At 40.7% G+C, this 21,737-nt stretch overlaps 1 protein-coding gene across 1 annotated transcript in view; it reads right to left on the reverse strand.

The window, feature by feature from the left end:
* The window catches only part of LOC126157384 (cilia- and flagella-associated protein 52-like), a 239,410-nt gene extending 217,881 nt beyond the window's left edge, over positions 1 to 21,529 (reverse strand). Inside the window, exons 1-3 of the mRNA XM_049916371.1 lie at positions 21,511 to 21,529; positions 20,706 to 20,905; positions 20,449 to 20,626 (exon numbers count right to left, since the gene is read on the reverse strand). Coding sequence (XP_049772328.1) covers positions 20,449 to 20,626; positions 20,706 to 20,905; positions 21,511 to 21,529 — 397 coding nt within the window. The remainder of the gene's footprint in view (positions 1 to 20,448; positions 20,627 to 20,705; positions 20,906 to 21,510) is intronic.
* Positions 21,530 to 21,737: the final 208 nt, after the last annotated feature.

The raw sequence follows: 21,737 nt of genomic DNA on the forward strand, positions 1-21,737 counted from the left end.
ATCTTTCAGGCTTGCATCATCAGTTAAGAAAACATAGGTTTCAATTTTATCTTCTGGGCAACCTACAGCAACATTCTCCATATCATTACACAGTTCCATATCCACACTGAAGTCATTATCACTATCACAGTTAACACCTGCACCCACAAGCACAGTAACCTTATCAGTAGGTAATTTACCAGCATTTTCCACATTGTCAAATACACCACTCATATTAGCCTTTACATCACACTGAATAACCCTCTCCTCACCTTTTCCACAATTCTCCATACTATTTCCAATAGACATCTCTACCCATTCATCACACCCATTATTACTGTGAACATTGCCCCTTAATTCCATATCCACTTGTGTTCCCCCTTTTGATGAAACTACCTCTGTCTCTGATCTTTCAATGAATTTTGCTGCACACAAACCAATATTGTCCTCCTCTACTTGTAATTTCTCTTCCCTTTTAAACATGTCATCAATGTAAAACACACTGTTCATTGCTGGTATTAGCCTTGTTCCCTTTTTTCCTCTTATACCTTTTATCTGTATTTCTATAATTGTTAAAACCTCCCCATAGATTTTCATTTCCTAAGACAGCATCCATATGACATATCCCAATTTCCCTATTTTCCTTGCTGACTTTATTACACATCCATCTCATCATGTTCTTGTCTGGCCCTGTTCACATAATTACCAGCCCCCCTGCGGACCTTAAGTGAGGCATCAATTAGTTTTTTGATTGCCTACCCTGTCCATTTGCATCTGGCATTCCTATTCTCATTCCTTCTCTATCACTCCTCATCTGATCAAAATTGTCTCTTCTCCCCCCAAAATTTCTGTTATACCTTTGTGGCCTGCTTCTCCAATCTCTATCCTGATTATTCTGAACACTTCTATCTTCTCTCCATCTGTTATGGCTATTACTGTATTCATAATTAATACTGTTTCCCTTTCACGATACCTTCCACACTCCCTATGTTCCATGTATTTAGGTCTGTAACACAATGCCCTGTCCATATTATCCACAAAATTAAGAACTTCTTCCACTGAATCTGTTGCACTGTGAATCGAATCCCATTGAAAATGCTCTGGTAATCTTCTCTTTAGTGTAGATATTTCTGTTAATACACCCCGTGGCCTATCCAAATGATTTAATGTATTCAGTTCTCTAACACATAACTTTCTCATGCTTTCCTTTCCACTCTTGTAACTGGGTCCATTCAAAAAATTGTTCTGTAATCTTAGTTGTTTTGCCTGGCCCCAGTATTTGTTCAAGAACAGGTTTTCAAAGGTTTTAAAATCACAAAATTTATCATCATTTTGGTTCGCCCAGGTTTGAGCTCCCCCTTCCAACTGCCTCTTAACATATTTAATTTTTGCCTGCTCACTCATCCCTGTCACAAAGTTATCCTTACATGCAGCTAGAAAGTCAACTGCATGGTATTTATTCTCCCCACTAAAAGGTTTTGACTGAAATCCATGCCCCAGAGGATATCCCAACAATAAATTTCCATTCCCTGCTGCCACAGTATTAACTGTTTCCCTCAAGACATTTATTTCCCCTTCTAATTCCTTCTTATTGACAGTAATTCCCTTATGGCAATGCAGCACTCCTATCTTAATGGATTCAATGTCTGCCTCTGTTTCTGAAATAATGTGCATTTCTGTTCCTGTACCTGAATCTGCCCCACAAGATTACTTTGCACAGTGTCCACCTTGGCTACTAGTCCTCTTTCAACCTCATCAACTCTCTCAATAACTCCCTCAACAATTTTAACTGTGTTTTCGACTTTATCTGTAATTTGAGTGAATCTGAGATCTAGCTGATCAAATTTTTCACTCACTGTCTTTATCTTATCACTAAGCCTTAATTCCATATCCCCTATTTTCGAATCCATTTCTCCAACTATTGCAGTTTTTATATTCCCTATTTCCAAGTCTATTTCTCTTAATTTACTAGTAAGTTTTACAAAAAATGTACTGAGGTCACTTCCTGGTATCCAGCCTATTTCTTTTGGCATGCTAGGGCTACTACAGTTACTCCTAACATCCACTGATTCGCCTTCACTTTGAGATTCACGCGTCTCATCGGCCATGGCTAATGAAAGGGCACAATTTTGCAATGTAGCTGCTGGCTGTACTTATCTTTTATATCCTCATGTGACGCGACGTCTGCAGTGAGCTCAGCAGCACAGCTATTCAATTAATCGTAATCGGCAGCGTGGACACGCAGCAAACTCGATCAGGAGCGAGAACACGTTGCGTGGGCCCCTGGCAGCATGTAGTCTTGTTGGTCGGTGGCACAGACGACGGCGTTGATCGTCGGCAGCATGTGGATACAGCTTCGACTGCTTTACCTGTAGCAACACATGGACATGGCACGGACGATGGTTTTTTTCTCGCGGCAACACGTGGTCATGGCACAGACGACTGTTTTACCCTCGGCAACACGTGGACATGGCACGCACGGTGGTTTTACCCACGGCAACATGTGGTCGACTCATCAGACTGTGTAACTGACTGCTTCACAATCTTGGTGGCCTTATATCGGCGTAACCACGGGGCAGCGCGTATCTTGTCCAGCACAAACACTCCAGTACTGCTAATGCACCGATTTAGCTCAGAGCCCCCACACTGACTGTTCAAAAGCCTAACATCAGACAGACATCCGATTCCGAAATACTATGGAATATGGAAGAAATTCCTATCCCGGACGAGCCCCCAATTGCAACTGAACTCGGGCTCATTTACTACCTATTTTTCACGTGGCTCATCTGTAGAGAGGGTTAGTAGTAAACGGTTGCATTTGCGCCCCTATTATTGAGTCAGATATTGGCTGGCTTTTGAAGAGCAGTGAATTGAACTATACACGTTCAGATTGAAACTTATTTATTCAAAAGAAACACTTTAACATTGTGGCCATGCATTTTTAAGTTCACAAATAATAATCGGTGCAATTCGTACACTGTTTGTCTCACACCCACACACTTTCACTTTGTTCCTTCGCATACTCTGGCATCCATGCTTGCACTCGCGGCACTTTGCCGCTCCCAACTCGCCACCACAACCGCCAACGACTAAAGACCCCAATTTTCCTGCTCATGATCCACAGTACTGAGTCGGGTCACATGACACCACAGTAGTCAAAATAATCGCTAAACATGGCCACAATCGTTTACAATATTTTATAATATTTAAATACTTAAATCTAAATACATTATATAATTTTAGAAATTATCACCACACTTATATAATTCGTTGCAATTAAAAGAAAACCAAAACACTATGCAACGGAACTACAACGCCCATCAAAACACAAAACAAGTATTTTCCGGTCTATTTTGCCCAGCATATTATCTCTGCTGCTGTGCTTTAAATTTTAAATTACTTGAAAGAGTTCCATATTATCCCGTTACCTTACAAGGTATGAAAAGAATTAGAGGATCTATTGGTTAAATGTACGTTACAATATAATAGTTGGGATGATTTCTCTGCTGTACATGCCAAAGGCTTAGACCACCAATTATACCTTGGATATGAATACCCAGTACTGTTTTTAAGGTATTTAAGGGCATATTACCTGAGCAGTGGTGGACCGAAAGAATATTCATTGTGTTGTAAGCCATCTAGAAGGGGAGCCAGCACACTTAAGTATATTACAATCAAAAGAATTTACAGTTTACCATGAATATGAGGCAGTTTTTAAATCCAAGTATTGGTGTGAAGGTGCATAAAAGAAATTACTTTAAAATTGTTGAGTTCAAAGCCTTACAATAATAGCTGGAAAGGACATAAGGACTTTGTAGAATGGCATTTATAATGCAAAATCTTTAGATGATACTATTAGAGCAGACCATTTATTAGAACTGTTTACTACTATGATACCATGAATGGTTAGAAAGGATATGCTCCTTGGTAAGGGCTGGGGAAAGGTATCAGTCTTATTAGAGTCTCTTGAACAGATTGATACACAGAAGAACTACCTGAAAAATGGCAAAACAGCAACAGTTCAAAGAATAAAAGGTTGAATGAAAGAATCCAGGACAGACATCATGATACAGGAGCAAAACATGATCAAGAGTATAACAGGATGGGGTACAAATGGAAAAATAATAAACAAAATAAAGGACATTCAGAGGTGTTGAGTCGCAGAAAGGGGCAACAAAAAGACTGTCGAAAAGTTAGCTTTCGGCCAATAAGGCCTTTGCAAAAATAGACAACACACACACACGCACAACTCACATATACTTGACCACAGTCTCAGGCAGCTGTAGCAAGACTGCAAGCAACAGCGCATTATGGGAGGTGCAACCGGATGGGGGTAAGAATGAGGCTGGGGCATGGAGGGGGAGGGATAGAAGGGTAGGAGTGGGGTATGTTAAAGTGCTGCTGGGAGTATGCAGGGATGAGGTAGAGAGTAGGGCAGCTAGATGCTGTCCGTAGGATAGACAGAGGGCAGGGGAGAGTGGGTGGGAGTAGCTGAAATGGAGAGAAGTAAAAGGACTGGATATGTTAGTGGAATAGAGGGCTGCGTAATGCTTGAATGTAAATAGGGAAGGGGCTAGATGGGTAAGGACAATGACCAATGAAGGTTGAGGCCAGGAGGGTTACAGGAACGTAGAATACATTGCAGGGAGAGGTTGTACCTGAACAATTCAGAAAAGTGGTGTTGGTGGGAAGGATCTAGGTGGCAGTCATTGAAATGAAGAACATCATGTCAGGAGGTGTGCTCAGCAACAGGGTGGTTCTGTTGTTTCTTGGCCACAGTTTGTCAGTGGCCATTCATGTGGACAGACAGCTTGTCGGTTGTCATGCCGACATGGAGTGCAGCACAGTGATTGCAGCTTAGGCTGTAGATCACATTACTGTTTTCATAGATAGCCCAGCCTCTGATGGGACAGGTGATGTTTGTGACCAGACTGGAGTAAGTGGTGGTGGGAGGATGTATGGGACAGCTCTTGTGCCTAGGTCTATTGCAGGGACATGACCCATGAGGCAAAGTATTGGTAGCTGAGGTTGTGTAGGGATGGACAAGGATTTTGTGTAGGTTTGGTGGGTGGTGGAGTACCATTGCGGGTGGTGTGGGAAAGATAGTGAGTAGAACATTTCTCATTTCAAGGCATGACTAGAGACAGTCAAAACCCTGACAGAGAATGTATTTCAGCCACTCTATTCCTAAGTGGTACTGAAACACAAGGGGAGTGCTCCTCTGAGCAGTGGGACTTTTGGAGGTGGTGGGTGACTGGAAAGATAAGGCATGGGAGATCTGCAAATGCCTCAGTGAGACCCTCAGTATATTTTGAGAGGGATCACTCATCACTGCAGATGCAACAGCCATGGAAGAATTTCTTGGTATTGATTGGGGTCCGGTGTAAGTAAAGGTATTGCTGGTGATTGGAAGGTTTGATATGAACAGAGGTACTGATATAGCCATCTTTGAGGTGGAGGTCAACATTGACAAAGGTGGCTTGTTGGGTTGAGTAGGCCCAGATAAAGCAATTGGGGGAGAAGGTGTTGAGGTTCAGGATGAATGTGGATAGCGTGTCCTCCCCCTGATGCAGATCAAGAAGATGTCATCAATGAATCTGAGCCAGGTGATGGGTTTGGGATTCTGGGTGTTTAGGAAGGATTCCTCGAGATGGCCCATGAACAGGCTGGCATAGGATGGTGCCATTTAGGTGCCCATAGCCATACCCCAGATTTGTTTGTAGGTAATGCCTCAAAGGAGAAGTAATTGTGGGTGAGGATCCAGTTGGTCATGGTGACTAGGAAGGAGGTGGTTGGTTTGGAATCCATTGGACATTGGGAAAGGTAGTATTGAATAGTGGTAAGGCCATGGGCATTGGGATGTTAGTGTAAAGGGAGGTGACTTCAATAGTGATGAGTAAGGCACCGTGTGGTAAGGGAACAGGAACTGTGAAGAGTCAGTGGAGGAAACGGTAGGTATCTTTTATATAGGAGGGTAGGTTGTGGGTAATAGGCTAAAGGTGTTGGTCTCTCAGTGGGCATTCTGTTGTCTGTCCGCATGAATGGCCATTGAAGGACTGTGGCCAAGAAACAACTGGACCACCCTGTTGCTGAGCATGCCACCCAACACAATGTCCTTCATTTCAAAGACTACTTCACAGCCTGTGCTATGTGGATCCTTCCCACCAACACTAGCTTTTCTGAATTCCTGCAATATGTCCTACATTTCCGTAATCCTCCTGCCCTCAATCTTCGTTAGTCACAGTCCTTACCCATCTAGCCCCTTCCTTGTTTCCATTTGAGCGCTACACAGCCGTGTATTCCACTGAAAGTTCCAGTCTTTTTACTTCTCTCCATTTCAGTTATTCCCACCCTCTCTCCCCTGCCTCCATCTACCCTCCTGATGCCACCTAGCTGCCCAACTCTCCACCTCATCCCTGCACACACCCAGCAGCAGTTCACAATTCCCCACCCCTGCCCTGCTATTCCTACCCCTTCCTGCCCCAGCCTCGTCCTTACCCCCACTATTTGCCTCTCCCATTATGATTTGCTGTTCACAGTCTGGCTCCAGCTGCCAGAGACTGTAGTCATGTGTGTTTGAATTACGTTTGCGTGTGTGTGTGTGTGTGTGTGTGTGTGTGTGTGTGTGTGTGTGTGTGAGTGAGTGAGTGAGTGAGTGAGTGAGTGTTGCCTATTTTTGACAAAGGCTTTGTTGGCCAAAAGCAAACTTTCCAACAGTCTTTTTGTTTTGTCTTTCTGTGACTCAACATCTCCACTATGTAGTGAGCAGCAATGTTTCAACATTCAAAAAAAGGTGTTCCACAACAACAATAATGGCAAAGAGGACACCTACAAGGCTTCTGGTGTATGGCCTGATCCCCCTGAAGCACATATGGATGAGGCACAAAACAGTTAATCTATGTTAAACAACAGAAAATCCAGGATGGAATGTAATAGTTTTACGAAAAGGATAATTGCTACTCACCATATAGTGGAGACGCTGAGTTGCATATAGGCACGAGAAAAAGACTCAAGTCAGACACATCACTCAGTCACAGTTGGCTGAGTGGTAATAGATGCTGTACTTCACATACAGGAGACAGCATGCACAGAAAAGGACAGTGCTTGTGCTTGAGGTACCTTTGCTATCTCTGGTACATGTCTCTCAGCAGCTCTCCTATCACAACTAATTGTAGCAGCTCCCAATTGTGTGACAGCATCAGAGAGATTTCTAATTGCTTGAAAACAGTAACTAACCCATCATGTGCCCAAAAAAAACATGTGCAATGTGCTACAATGTGTTACATTGTGGCTAGTGAAATAATTTATGGAATGGTAAACAAAGAACTTTAAACAGCTGATTGAGAGTACTACTAATTTTAATTTGCTGATTATAATAACATACAAATATGACTTAAAATAAGTTTTAGTGTAGTTTTTATATCATTAAAAAGTCTACAAAAATGTACGAGAGATTATATACAAGATTTACCTGTGAATCTCAATAAAACTAGCGTACTGTAACACTTTCAGTTGAAACAAGTGCAAGTGTGACTTGAATAATTTACTTAGACGTACAGTTTGATCAGTAATATGAATAATAAAGCATTTTTGTGATTTATGGAATACAGACAGACATATATATATATAAGGAACACAGCCTCCGCCACACACCGTCAGGTGGCTTGCGGAGTATGGATGTAGATGTAGATGTAGTCTTACTTGTCTTGGGCAGTCTGCTGGATGTGTTAAGAGAGGTAGGACCCTTAGATAACCAGTGAAACTCTGTGGCTGTGTAACATGTCAGTCACTTCTAACCAGGTTTCAAAATTTTCAAGCAGTGAGTCTAAGAACTTACCAAATACCTTTGTGTGCTAATGGACTAGAACAATTTTCTACAGTACTTTTTGCAGTTTCTAACTTTAAACTGGAGCTTAGCATTCACAATTTAGTAAATTCTTACGTGAGTTTCTGAACTGGCAATATCTTCTGCACTGAGTTTTACAGACTTGTGGTGATTCTATGGAACACCAGGAGAGAACATAACTTTACACTAGTGTGCACAGAAATGCACTTATAACTGCTGAACTGTGGATGAAAGGGATAGCATATCAGTCTGTCATTACACTAACAGCCTATAAAAATGTGTGAACAAATAATTTTTTTCTAGACATTTCTTCTCTGCAGTTTAAGCAACTTCCTTGAAATATCAGGTAATATACTATTTTTAAAGTCATTTACAGTATTCTGGTCACTATTTAACTTGGGCTGTATCTGTTTCTCTTTATATTTTCGAAATGTCTATGAAAATATAAATTGAACATAATTATGAATTCAAATGTAGTGTAAATGTTATATGATTATGGAAGTAAAAGGCTGGATTATTCCACACACTTGTGAGTCCCATGTAGTTGGAGGTGTAGAACATAAAATAAAATCATTTAATCAAATCAGTATCAGGTGATACGATGGGTTCTAAGGACGATGTTCTCATAGCTTGACCAACTACTGATATGTGTATCCTAAGACTCCAACTTAAGATTCCTGGCAGGAACTAGCATCTATTGCCACACCTGGCATAAGATCAGCTATGTTTAATTGAAAATAAGCAGTCACAGATTATTTATCTAGTTTTCAAAGATCTTGAAGATATTGAAACTGCGTAGTAGTCATTTTCAAATTTGCAACCTCCCAGTTGCAGTTTCTGTAATAATGAAGTCAGTTCTGAGAAATAAACAGATGACTGTCAGTTTAAATGGTTTTTATCTGTTTATTCTAGCTTCAGATTCCACATTTCACCATGCAGTAGTTGTGATTTTCAGCACGAAACCTGATTTGATGCAACTGTCCATGCTGTTCTATCCCATGCAAGCCTCTTCACTTTGGAATAACAACTGCAACTCATATCCATCTCAATCTGCTCAATGTATTCATCTATTGGTCTCCCTCAACAAATGTTATGCCCCATATGTTCCTCCAATACTAAACTGATGATCTCTTGATGTCACAGAATGTGTCCAATTAACTGATCCCTTCCTTTAGTCAAGTTGCAACACAAATTTCTTCTCTCCACAGTTTTATTCCGTACCTACCCATTTGTTGCATGACCTACTGATCTAATCTTCAGTATTCTTCTGTAGCACCACATTTCAAAAATTTCTATTCTCTTCCTGTCCGAACTGTTCATCACCCATGTTTCACTTCCATACAAGACTACACTCCAGACAAATACCTTCAGAAAAGACTTGCTAACACTTATATCTAAATCTGATGTTAACCATTTTCCCTTCTTCAGAAATGCTTTCTTTCCACTTCCAGTCTACATTTTACATCCTTTCTACTTCAGCTATCATCAGTTATTTTACTACCCAAATAGCAAAACTCATATACCACTTTTAGTAGCTCATTTCTTATTCTAATTCTCTCAGCATTGCCTATTTAATTTGACTAAATTCCATTACCCTTGTTTTGCTTTTGTCAACATTCCTCTTATATTCTACTTTCAAGGCACTGTCTATTCTGTTCAACTGCTCTTCCAAGTCCTTTACTGTCTCTGACATAATTATAATGTCACTGACTAACCTAAAAGTTTTTATTTCTTCTCCCTAAACTTAACTTTAATTCCTTCCTCAAATTTTTCTTTGTTTTTCTTTACTGCTTGCTTAATGTACAGAGTGCATACAATCAGGGATAGGCTAAAGCCCTGACTCATTCCCTCCTCAACCAGAACTTCCCTTTCATGACACTTAGATCTTATAATTGCCATCTGGTTTCTATACAGTTTGTAAGTGACCTTTCACTCCCTTTATATTACACTTAATACCTTCAGATTTTCAAAGAGTTTATTCCAGTCAGTATTGTCACAACATTTCTCTAAATCTACAAATGCTATAAATGTATAACCTACCTTCTAACATAAGTCATACTTACATTTCTCCAGCTTGCTGCACTGACTTCTTTAAAGCATTGATCATCCATCCTGTACCATGTGAAAATAGAATTTATCTGTTAAACAGTGATCTGCTTAAAAAGCCAGTGTCAGCCAGTGCTCAACAAACAAGTCAACTTTGGACCAAATACAGATACCACTTATATCTCAATTATTTATGAGAAACAAAACTAAATCTCAAAAAACTTTCTATGATGGAGCAAAATTGTCCAATAGACTTCCACAAAATATCACAGGCAAAAAAGAATTTTCTGCCTTCAGGAAACCAACACAAAAATATTTATTAAATAACAGGTTTTATACTGCTGAGTTTTTTTCCCTTCACATTAAGCAGTACAGTTACAGTTATACAGTGTAAAGATTAATTTTCTATGGGATGGTTCTCTTTAGTCAACGTATATATCCCCAAAATGTCTTCTTTTTGATGAGATTTATGGAATACAGTTAATGAATTAGTGAATGAACAAATAAAATGAGAATTATTTATAATTATAAGCAAATTAATTTGATAGTAATTAATAGTTAACTGTTATGGTCAAGTATTACTGTGCAGTAAAATAGTGACATAAAGTACACAAGCAACTAACACACATCGCCAAACATTCCATGTCTTTAACCTGTGTCTATTTCACATTATTAAATTATGTCTGCTTTAAAAGACATTCATACATTGCAATTTGTTCATGCATGAATGAATAAATATCTTTTGTTTAAGAATTCTTGCAAAAAGGGCTATTGACTGATTCTTGACTTCATCTTGGGTAATTTATAGGCTCCATGGGCTGATTGTATAAACATCACTGAAAGGAGGTCAATTTTGAGATTAGTTCAGAAACTGAACTCTGTTCAGGAATCCACACTATGGTATAACACTAAACTTGGATCCACCAAAGAAGTTTCAATATTGAGCCCAGTTGGTATGAAACATGTTTGGCAACACTGCTAAAACTGGCTACTGACAAAATTATTGTGTTTCGAATGCATATTTTAATCACACATCATAGGTACACAGTATTTACTATTGTGTCATCTTATAAAGATAGAGGAAAATAAACAGTAAACAGGAGCAGTCTACAAACTTCTATCCATACGAAATAGATTTATTGCTCGAAATCGTTTTGGACAGTGACTCCTGTTAGCTTCATTTTCTCTTGGTACTGGAAATCTTTTATAGACAGATTTTCATCTCAAAGTTATATGCAGAATTTTGAATACATTTTAATATGCTTATATTAAGCTTAGTATCAGATTACTTGTATATTTAATCAAAACCACCCATGACCAGTTATAAATATCTCTCCACTTTTGCCACAAGGAGGTTTGACGGAAATATAGGTACAGTCAATTGTGGTGTCACAGTTTCGATACCACACCAGACACAATGTTTCCCAAGGTTGGCAGTAAACCACGTTAAGGCCTTGCCAAGCCTCGGCTGGCTTGATACCACATGTCTGCTGCATGCACACAAAGTGTCACCAGAATAAGAAGATGCTGCAACAAGGTCAGCCCAGTCTACTAGCAGTCTACAAGTGGAGACAGCCGAAGTCTCAGCAATGTTTATGATAGTATTTCTGCACTGTGATCATTTATGATGCTTAGGCTATGATTAACAGATTCTCCCTCAGATTTGCTGTGCAAGATTACATGTGTTGCTAATCATTTCTGCTTTCTGTCTAAGTTCCTACCCATTCCTTGGCACTCATCTCTGAAGGCACCAGTATCAACAACTTATGAAACACTAGTAAAATATGCTATTTGGCAAAAATCATGCTGGGTTTCCTTCACATCATTTTCGTCCCTAGGATTTTGATTAATTCTTTCTTCAGTGAGGCAATGTAGTCTGCTAACTTGTGGACAGGTATGCAGGCTATTGCTACATAACATTTTAAACAATTTGCCAACCACTGTATGAAAGCTTCCTGTGGCATAAAATCTTAATTTAAAATGTAATATGCAAATTGGAATCAGCACCTTGATCCTTTTGCTCTCTCAACCTTAGCTCTAAATACTGCATTCCATCCCCCCCTCCCACACACACACACACACACACACACACACACACACACACACACACATTATTTCCCAGCTTAAATGATTTATCATTTACTTTGTAAAATAGGTTCATCATATGTCATCCTCAGTAGACACATCAGAATACTCAGATATCCGTAATGTAAAGAAAAGCAAAGAAAGGAAGGAAGAGCAGAGTTCAACATCTCTTCAAAACTCTGAGGTCATTAGAGACAGATAAACATAAGCAAACAGCGTAAGTACACAGAATGCTAACTACAACAGTGGCCCAGAAAGCTAAGAAAAGAACAAGCTTGGGATGGTTTCAGAATGTAGTGCTGTTTAATTATCTTTGTGACCAACAGAGCAAAGAAAGTAGTATCAAATGGAAAAAAGTTCCAGGAACAGAGTTGGGTTTATACCTGATACCATCTGCACTTTCTGCCAGACCGTAACCTCTGAGCTATCACAATGAAACAATTTTAGATGCAACTACTGATAAATAACACCTTGGTAAATAACTTACCTGCAGTTGCCTATGTTTTATTCATCAACATAAGTACACAAAATGCTGCCAACAACAGTGGCCCAGAACACACAAAAAAGGATAAACATGGAACAGTTTCAAAATGTAGTGTTGTTATGATACCGCAACGAAAGTAGTGGCAAATGGGAAAAAAAGACAAGGAACACCATTGGGTTTGACCTGATAACCTCTGCACTTTCCACCAGAATGAAACTTCAAAGGTACTGTACCAAAATAATTTTGTAATCAATGCCTGATACACAGCTTGGTTAATGAATAACTTATATTTACCCATGTTTTGTTCATCAACACCTGTACAGTTATTACAGTAATTCAAGTACATGTTCAGTAGTTAAAAAATTAACAGACTTTTTATAGTTACTTCCATTATAGATGGGACCCCACGTTTATTAGAGATGTTCTGTCATAACTGGCTGCTGCCAAAATCAACGTACCTAATTGTTCACGGCATATACTTCAAATTTTCCTTTCTTTCTCTATTCCTGAATTTATATAAAATGTCTTTAAACTAATCAAATAAATTTTGCAATGTCTTCAAGAATTGTTATGAGATCAATTATTATCTGTACACACTAAGTACACAACTGGTAATTTCCTCAAACTAACCTTACAGACTGATAAAAATTTACTGACAGAAAAAAACTGCAATATACAGAAGAAGTTGTGCAACACAAAAAATAGTTGGTAGGTGGTTTCTACATCTGAAAGATGATCTCTATTCAAATTTCACACCAAACAATGGAAACTCCAGGTAGGAATATCAACAATGTAGTAAAAGCCACATTGCTACTTACCATAAATTAGACACATCAAGGCACAATTAAAAGACAGATACATCAAGCTGCAGACAGGCACAATTAAAAGGCACTTCCATATAGCTCTCAGCCACAGCCTTCATCAGTGAAAGAGAGACACGCAGCATACACAAACACAAGCAAGCACACCTTGCACACACGACCGCCCACTCCAGCATTTCAGCCCGGAATACAACATCACTTGGGATGCAAGCAGCAATCTGGAGCGGGTGGAGAAGGGAAAGGGATAGTGTACGGATGGGGAGAGAGATGAATGTTGTCTGGTGTAGTGTACAGGAACTAGAATGTCAACAGGCCTAGTGCCAGAGGTTCTGGGGCATGGAGGTGGGAAAAAAAGAACAAAAAAGGAGTGGGGAAAGATGGGCAGATGCATTGGCAGACAGCTGCAAGTAAAGTGGGTGGGAGATGAGAATAGGTGTAGATGGGGTGGAAACTGTTGAGTGAAGGGTGTGGGAACAGTATGTTATTGTATGTTGAGGCTGGTATAATAACAGGTGTGGAGAATGTATTGTAAGGATAACTCCCATCTGCACAGTTCAGAAAAGCTAGTGGTGGAGGGAAGAATCCATATAGCTTGGGTAGTGAAGCTGCCAGTGAAATCAATTGTGTTGTGTTCAGCTGCATATTGTGCCATGGGGTGATCTACTTAGTCCTAAGACACAATTTGGCAGTGGCCATTCATCCTGGTGGACAGCTGGTTAGTAGTCACACCAATATAAAAAAACTGTGCAATGAATGCAGCAGAGGTGGTAAACGACATGGTTGATTTCACAGGTGGCCTGGCTCCTGATGGAGTAGGATAAACCTGTGACAGGACTGGAATAGGAGGTGCTAGGTGGGTGGATTGGGCAGATTTTGCACCAGGGTCTTTCATAGGGATACGATCCTTGTGGCAAGAGTTTGTGTTTAGGAGTGGCATAGGGATGGACTACAATGTTGTGGAGGTGGGCTGGGCTGTAGAACACCACTTTAGGAGGGATGGGAAGTATCTCGTGTAGGATGTCCCTCACTTCAGGACATGATGATAGGTAATCCAAGCCCTGGCAAAGGACGGGTTCAGGTGTTCCAGTTCGGGGTGGTATAGGGTGACAAAGGGGACACTCCCCTGTGGCTGGCTCCTGGGGGTGATCGGAGGTTTGGGAGGCTGAGGGGAAATAGAATGGGAGATCTGTTTGCAGTCTAGGTCTGGGGGATAGTGCCTGTCTGTGAAGGTCTTGGTGAGACATTCAGCATACTAAACAAGGGAGTTTTTGTCACTTCATATAGGCTGTACTTGGGTGGTCAGGCTGTATGGGAGGGATTTTTTGGTGTGAAAGGAATGACAGCTGTCAAAATGCAGGTACTGTTGGTGGTTGGTGGGTTTAATGTGCCCAGAATTGCGGATTGAGCAATCAGAGAGGAAGAGGTCAACATATAGAAACTGGGTTGACAAGGACCATGTAAAGTGGCTGGGAGAGAAGGTGTTCAGGTTGTGAAGGAACAAAGATAGTATGTCTTGACCCTGAATCCAGATCATGAAGATATCAATTTACTTGAACCAGAATAGGGGTTTAGTGTTTTGGGAGGCTAGGAAGATCTCTGCCAGATGGCCCATGTCGGTTGTCTTGCTGACATGGAGTGCAGCACCTTCTACATGCTCCCCAAAATCCACAAACTCAACAATCATGCATGCCACATTGTGGTTGGTTATTGTGGCCCCACTGAAAGAATTTTGGTTCTCATTGGCCAACATCTCTAACAAATTGCCCGTAATCTAGCCCCCCACATCAAAGACACCAATCACTGCCTTCACTGACTCTCCATCATGCCCAACCCCTTTTCCTAATGGATCCCTACTCATTATTATTGATGCCACCTCCTTACACACCAACATCCTACATGCCCTTGATCTTACCGCTACTGAACACTACCTTTCCCAATGTCCTTCAGTCTCCAAACCCACTACCTCAGTCCTCATACACCTTACTACCTTTATCCTAACCCACACCTACTTCTCATTTCGAGGGAAGGAATATAAAAATCCACAGCACAGCCACGGGCATCCACATGGCACCATCCTATGCCCACCTTTTTATGGGTCATCTAGGGGAGACCTTCCTAGCCTTTCAAAACACCAAACCCCTAGTCTGGTCCATTCATGATCTGGACTCAGGGGCAATACACCCTATCTTTGTTCCTTCACAACTTCAACATCTTCTCTCCCACCTGCTTCACGCAGTACTCCTCAACCCAGCATGCCAACATTCTAGGTGTTGACCTCTTCCTCTCTGATGGCTCCATTTGCAATTCTGGGCACATTAAACCCACAAACCACCAACAGTACCTGCATTTTCACAGCTGTCATCCCTTCCACACCAAAAAATCCCTCCCATACAGCCTGGCCACCCAAATACACCCAAGTACATTCATCCTTCCAACCCTTCTACCACCCCCAGGAGCCAGCCACAAGAGTACGTCCCCTTCGTCACCCTATACCACCCTGGACTGGAACACCTGAACCCGTCCTTCACCAGAGCTTTGATTACCTATCATTATGTCCTGAAGTGAGGGATATCCTACATGAGATACTTCCCATCCCTCCTAAAGTGGTGTCCCATACCCAGCCAACCTCCACAACATCCTAGTCCATCCCTCTGCCACTTCCATTCACAAACTCTTGCCACAAGGATCGTATCCCTATGAAAGACCCTGGTGCAAAACCTGCCCAATCCACCCACCTAGCACCTTCTATTCCAGTAATGTCACAAATTTATCCTACTCCATCAGGAGCCAGGTCACCTGTGAAAGTAGCGATGTCATTTACCAACTCTGCTGCAATCATTGCACAGCTTTTTATATTGGTGTGACTACTAACCAGCTGTCCACCAGGATTAATGGCCACTGGTGAACTGTGTCTTAGGACTAAGTAGATCACCCTGTGGCACAACATGCAGCTGAACACAACACAATTGATTTCAATGTCAGCTTCACTACCCAAGCCATCTGGATTCTTCCCTCCACCACCAGCTTTTCTGAACTGTGCAGATGGGAGCTATCCTTACAACAGATTCTCCACTCCCATAACCATCCCAACGTCAACCTATGATAAGATATTGTTTCCACACCCTCCACCCAACAGTTTCCATTCCTCTACCCATATTCTCATCTCCAAACCTGTATTTTTGGAGCCCTCTGCCAATGCATCTGCCCATCTTTCCCCGTTCCTCTCCTTTTTTGATCCTTTTTCCCACCTCGCTGCCCCACACCCACCTGACGCAGTGCCTGCGATATTCTAGTCCCTGCACATTACACCAGACAGCGTTCATCTCTCTCTCCACCTGTACACTATCTCTTCCTCTTCCCCAACCCCTTCAGATTGCTGCTTGCATCCCATGTGATGTTGTATTCCGGCCCGAAATGCAGGAGTTGGTGGTCGTGTGTGCGAGGTGTGCCTGCTTGTGTGTGTGAATGGTAGGTGTCTCTCTTTTACTGATGAAGGCTGTGGCCGAAAGCTGTATGCAAGTGTCTTTTAATTGTGCCTGTCTGTAACTTGATGTTTCTTCTTTACAGTAAGTAGCAATGTGTCTTTTCCTACATTGTTCAAATTTCACACCAGTCGCATAAGAGTGGCACTAGTAGCGCCACTATAAGGATGCAAATCAGGTTTGCTTTAAATACACAGTGTAGCGGTCATGAGGAGTGTAGACACGGTGAGCTGATGTTAGTCAAGAATGCCTTTAAGGTCACAAAAGTACCATTATCAACACATCAGTTGGGTTTCAATGAGGTCACGTAACAGGGCTATGTGAAGTTGTACGCTCCTTCTGTGACACTGCAGAAAGACATGGGAGGAATGTAGCCACTGTATTTAAGTGCTGGCAGCAATTGTCATGAGAATGGACAGTCACAAGAAGGCTGTGGATGGTCACAAGGCACTATTGTGAGAGAAGACAATCATGTTTGGCGTTTGGCTCTGTCACATTGTATTTCATCTTCAGCAGCAATTTGAGTGGCAGCTGGCATGACAGTGACACAATAATAGTTACCAACTGGTTGCTTCAAGGACAGCTCCATGTCAGATGCCCCGCAGTGTGCATTCCACTGACCCCATACCACCACCATTTGTGATTTCAGTGGTGTCAAGCAAGAGCTCATTGGAGGGCAGGGTGGAGGTCTGTGTGTTTTCTGATGAAAGTTGGTCTGCCTTGGTGCCAGTGATGGCTGTGTGTTGGTTAGGAGGAGGCCAGTTGAGGGCCTCCAATCAACCTGTCTGCATGCTAGATACACTGGACCTACACCTGGAGCTATGGTTTGTGGTGCAATTTTGTTTGAGTGCAGGAGCAGTCTTGAGGTTATCCCATACATCCTGACTGCAAATTTATATATCAGTCTTGTGATTCAACCTGTTGTGCTGCCATTCATGAATAGCATTTCAGGGGATGTTTTCCAACAGGATAACACTCACTCACATACCGCTGTTGTAACCCAACACACTCTACAGAGTGTCAACATCTTGCCTTCGTCTGCTCGATCACCAGAGCTGTCTCCAGCCAAGCACACACGGGACATCATCAGTTGACAACTCCAGTGATATCCACAAACGACGTTATTTGTCCATATATTGACCGATCAAATGCAACAGGCATGGAAATCCATCCCACAAACTGACATCCAGCCCCTGTACAACACAATGCTTGCACATTTGCATTCTTATGCTCAACATTCTTGTGGTTACACCAGCTATTAATGTATCAGCATTTCACATTTGCAATGGTTTATCTCATGCTTACATTAACCTGTGATCTTGCAATGTTAATCACTTAAATGTGTTACCTAGACAAATCTATTCCAAAAATTTCATTACTCTACATTAATTATTTTTTTGTGCTGCATTTTGTTTTCCATCAGTGTCTTTAGAGCTTTGGCTGTGTGGGGGTGGTGTAGTCATGTATTTACATCTTAATAACACCTTCTTTATTATTTCCGTTTGTATTTGTACAAAACAAAAGCATTGTTTTGCTATGTCACTACATTGTAAAATGAGAATTACATTTGAATCTGACTTTGATCCATGAATTATGCCAGTCAAAGTTGCCTCTACCTGATGGCGATATAATCTGGGTTTAATGTTTATACAACACAGATTTCTGAGTTAAGCTTGATCTGAGGTCATTTTCTTTGTTAATCTAAGGACAAATGCTTTATACAATGGGCTCTATGTGTGTTAATGTTACAATTATCTCATCACTACACCTTTCTCTGACTCCCCTCTTTACCTCTTTAGTAAATTTAACCTGTGGAAGTTTACACTCATCATCTGATATTGCAGACTCCTGACACCAAACCAGAGTAGGTACATGATGATTATAATTACAGTTCTATTTTAAAAATGCTGTAAAAAAGAACCACTGCTGAGAATGACATCCAATTTGAACAGAATTTTATCAAAGAAGGGGTAAACACTATGGAAACAAAAAAAAATTAACAGAAGTTCTATCACAAGATGGTGCTGTAAGATGTGGGGTACACAGCTGTTCCTCAGTTTGTGTCTAAGATACTCAGCATGGCTGTCTCAATGCAGAATCATGCACTGTTGGTAGAACTCTTTTTGCAATAACAGTGAAGGCATGCCAGTAGCTCCGCAAAAGTTCCAGATGCTCAAGTGTATTGTTCTGATGTCCACCATGGTCTGGATAAAATGGTTATGAAATTTGAAAATACAGGTTCTTTTGAACTGCAGAGTGGTAGAGGGAGGAAAATAATTGATTCAACATCAGCAGAAGATATGGCCACAGCACTCCAGGAGATGTCAAGCAGTGGTGTGCAGACATGTAGTGCATATGTAATTGTCCTAATTTTGGACATGCCTGTGAGCATAGTACATAAAATTCTACAAAATACCTTGTATTGCTGTCAATATACAATCAACCATGTTCAGGAGTTGCTTCATGCTGCCCTGTCAGTAAAACGAATGTTTGCTCTATAATTTCTTGCTCACATGGAAGTGGACAACGAATGGCAATGGAACATTCTATGGTCAGACAAAGCCTATTTCCATTTTCAAGGAGATGTCAATACACAGAACTGCAGAATACAGGAATGGGAAATCTGCTTCCACAACAACCAGTACCATTTCATTCTGCAAAGGTAACTGTGGGCTGCAGGTTGACTCCATTGCATAGTGTAGAGCTATATTGTTTTGAAGAGATGGTGCTGCATGTCCTGTTACATGTATCATCACTGGTATGTGCTATGGGAGTCTTTTGCGCACAACATCATTCCAACACTTCAACAGCAAGTGGCTAGGATTAATTTTATGCATGATGGCACTCCTCCTCACACAGCACAGCTAGTGAAGCGGCAACTGCAGAGTCACCTTGGAAGTGCTAGAATTATCAGCCATCATTTCTCTACAGCCCAGCTGTCCAGACTGCCTGCTCTTTAATCTGTCTGACTTCTAGCTATGGGTTATCAGAAAGATGCTGCGTCCAGTGCTCTGATTATAAGCACAGCTGAACTGAAGGCAAGTATTGTACAGTATATTCTGACATGACCCCTGTAACACTCTGATCTGCTGCAGAACATGCTGTTTCTCAATTTCAACTTGTGGCAGAAAACAGTGGGCAGCACTGAACATGACAGTATCACAACAATTAAAAACTGATTTCATTATTACTTTTTATGAAACGTTTAGCCTCAGATGATTAAAAACTAATTTCATTATTGTTTTTATTTGGTTTTTGGCTTCAGGACAGTTAAAAACCTATTTCCCATCCAATGTGATATGATCTTGCCATGGCTCAGGGCTCACCTAACAAACAGCATCACAACCGTTGAATTCCATTATGCAGTATGGTTGGTTTAATATGCATTTTCACCATAGCCACCGTATTGTGATTCATCTGTCATTTATAGCCAAACCCGTTTATGTTATACTTACAGCACAATCTAGTGGAAAAATTTTTGGTGACTTTCTTTCCTGTTTCCATAACATTTCCTCCTTCTTCAACAATATTCAGTTCAAATTTGATATCATTCTGAGCAGTGGTTCTTTTTTTTTACAGTTTTTTTTAAAAATGGTACTTTAAAATCACCCTGTATATCTCTTGATCTCTTTGCTAAAGTTTATAATTTCAGTTTTTTCTTCTTTTCATCTTTGTACAGATGATATTCACTGTTTTGGATCTTACCACATAGTGCCTCACTTTCCTTGATGTCCCACACCACAACATTACCATCATCACGTCCTCCCAATGACACAAGGTAATGGCTGTCACATGAAAATATAACAGATTCTACACGAACTTTATGAATTTCATGTTTGGTAACAAGTTTCAGGGTGTCAAATTCCCACAACATAACAGTTGCCTGCAAGTAAAGGAAAAATATTTTTCCTGCATGCTAAATTCACATCTAAACTGTACTTAACATAATTTCTTGTCTTTACCTTGTGCCCCATGTGATTTACTTGTGCTGAGGCAACATATTTCCCTTCTTTAGAAATTGATACAGCACATATAACATTAGTATGGCCTGTCAGAAATGTTTGAACTTTTGTTTTCCAGTTCTGTATCACAACTTTGCATCCAAGGGGATACACTATGTGTTCACCATCTGGATGAACTTGCAGCCCACCAGGAACAACACCTGAGGGGAAAAAAATATGATCTTCAGACCTCTAAGAACTTGGTAGCACACATAATATTTTTATTCTATGTGAAATTGTTATTGGTTTTCACATCAACAGCAAACAAAATTAAAGAAAGGCAATTAGTGATCTGCAGTTGACTTGTGTGTGTCACACACACACACACACACACACACACACACACAGAGAGAGAGAGAGAGAGAGAGAGAGAGAGAGAGAGAGAGAGAGAGGGGGGGGGGAGGGAGGGAGGGGGACAGAGGGAGGGAGGGGGAGGGAGAGATAGTCAGAATTCAACTCAATGCTTAATTGTATATTTTTCTCTGAATGTTTTGTTATTTTGCTATTGGCTTTGAACTTTCAATACTTTTATTATATCTGCTCAAAATGTGCAAATATTTTCCACTCTTCTGTAAAATAAGGTAGGCCCTATATAACCAGAAAAGTAGACTGAGCAGCAGAGAAACTGAACTTTTTTACATAATTACATTCTCAGCTTTGTAGATGTTATCCAGTGTTGTTTACAAAAGAAAAAAAGCATTAAAACTACTGTAAGTTCTACCGATAATACAGAGACAGATGCAGCATTAAAATTTAGAGAGAATACACCACTGAAAATGACACATTGAAATTGCAGCAGAGAACTATTGTGTATGGTGTTCCCCAAGGCTTGATACTTGGATCACTGATCTTCTTAGTGTACATTAACAATCTACTAGCATAAGTAGACGACAAGCAAATATAGTAATGTTTGCTGATGATATTAGTATCTTGATAAATGGTGTGAAATCCTCAATGTGGATTACAGCTGAAACAGTAACACACGAAGTATAC

Source organism: Schistocerca cancellata, chromosome 2 (genome assembly GCF_023864275.1).
Source record: "Schistocerca cancellata isolate TAMUIC-IGC-003103 chromosome 2, iqSchCanc2.1, whole genome shotgun sequence".
Classification (NCBI taxonomy): Eukaryota; Metazoa; Arthropoda; class Insecta; order Orthoptera; family Acrididae; genus Schistocerca; species Schistocerca cancellata.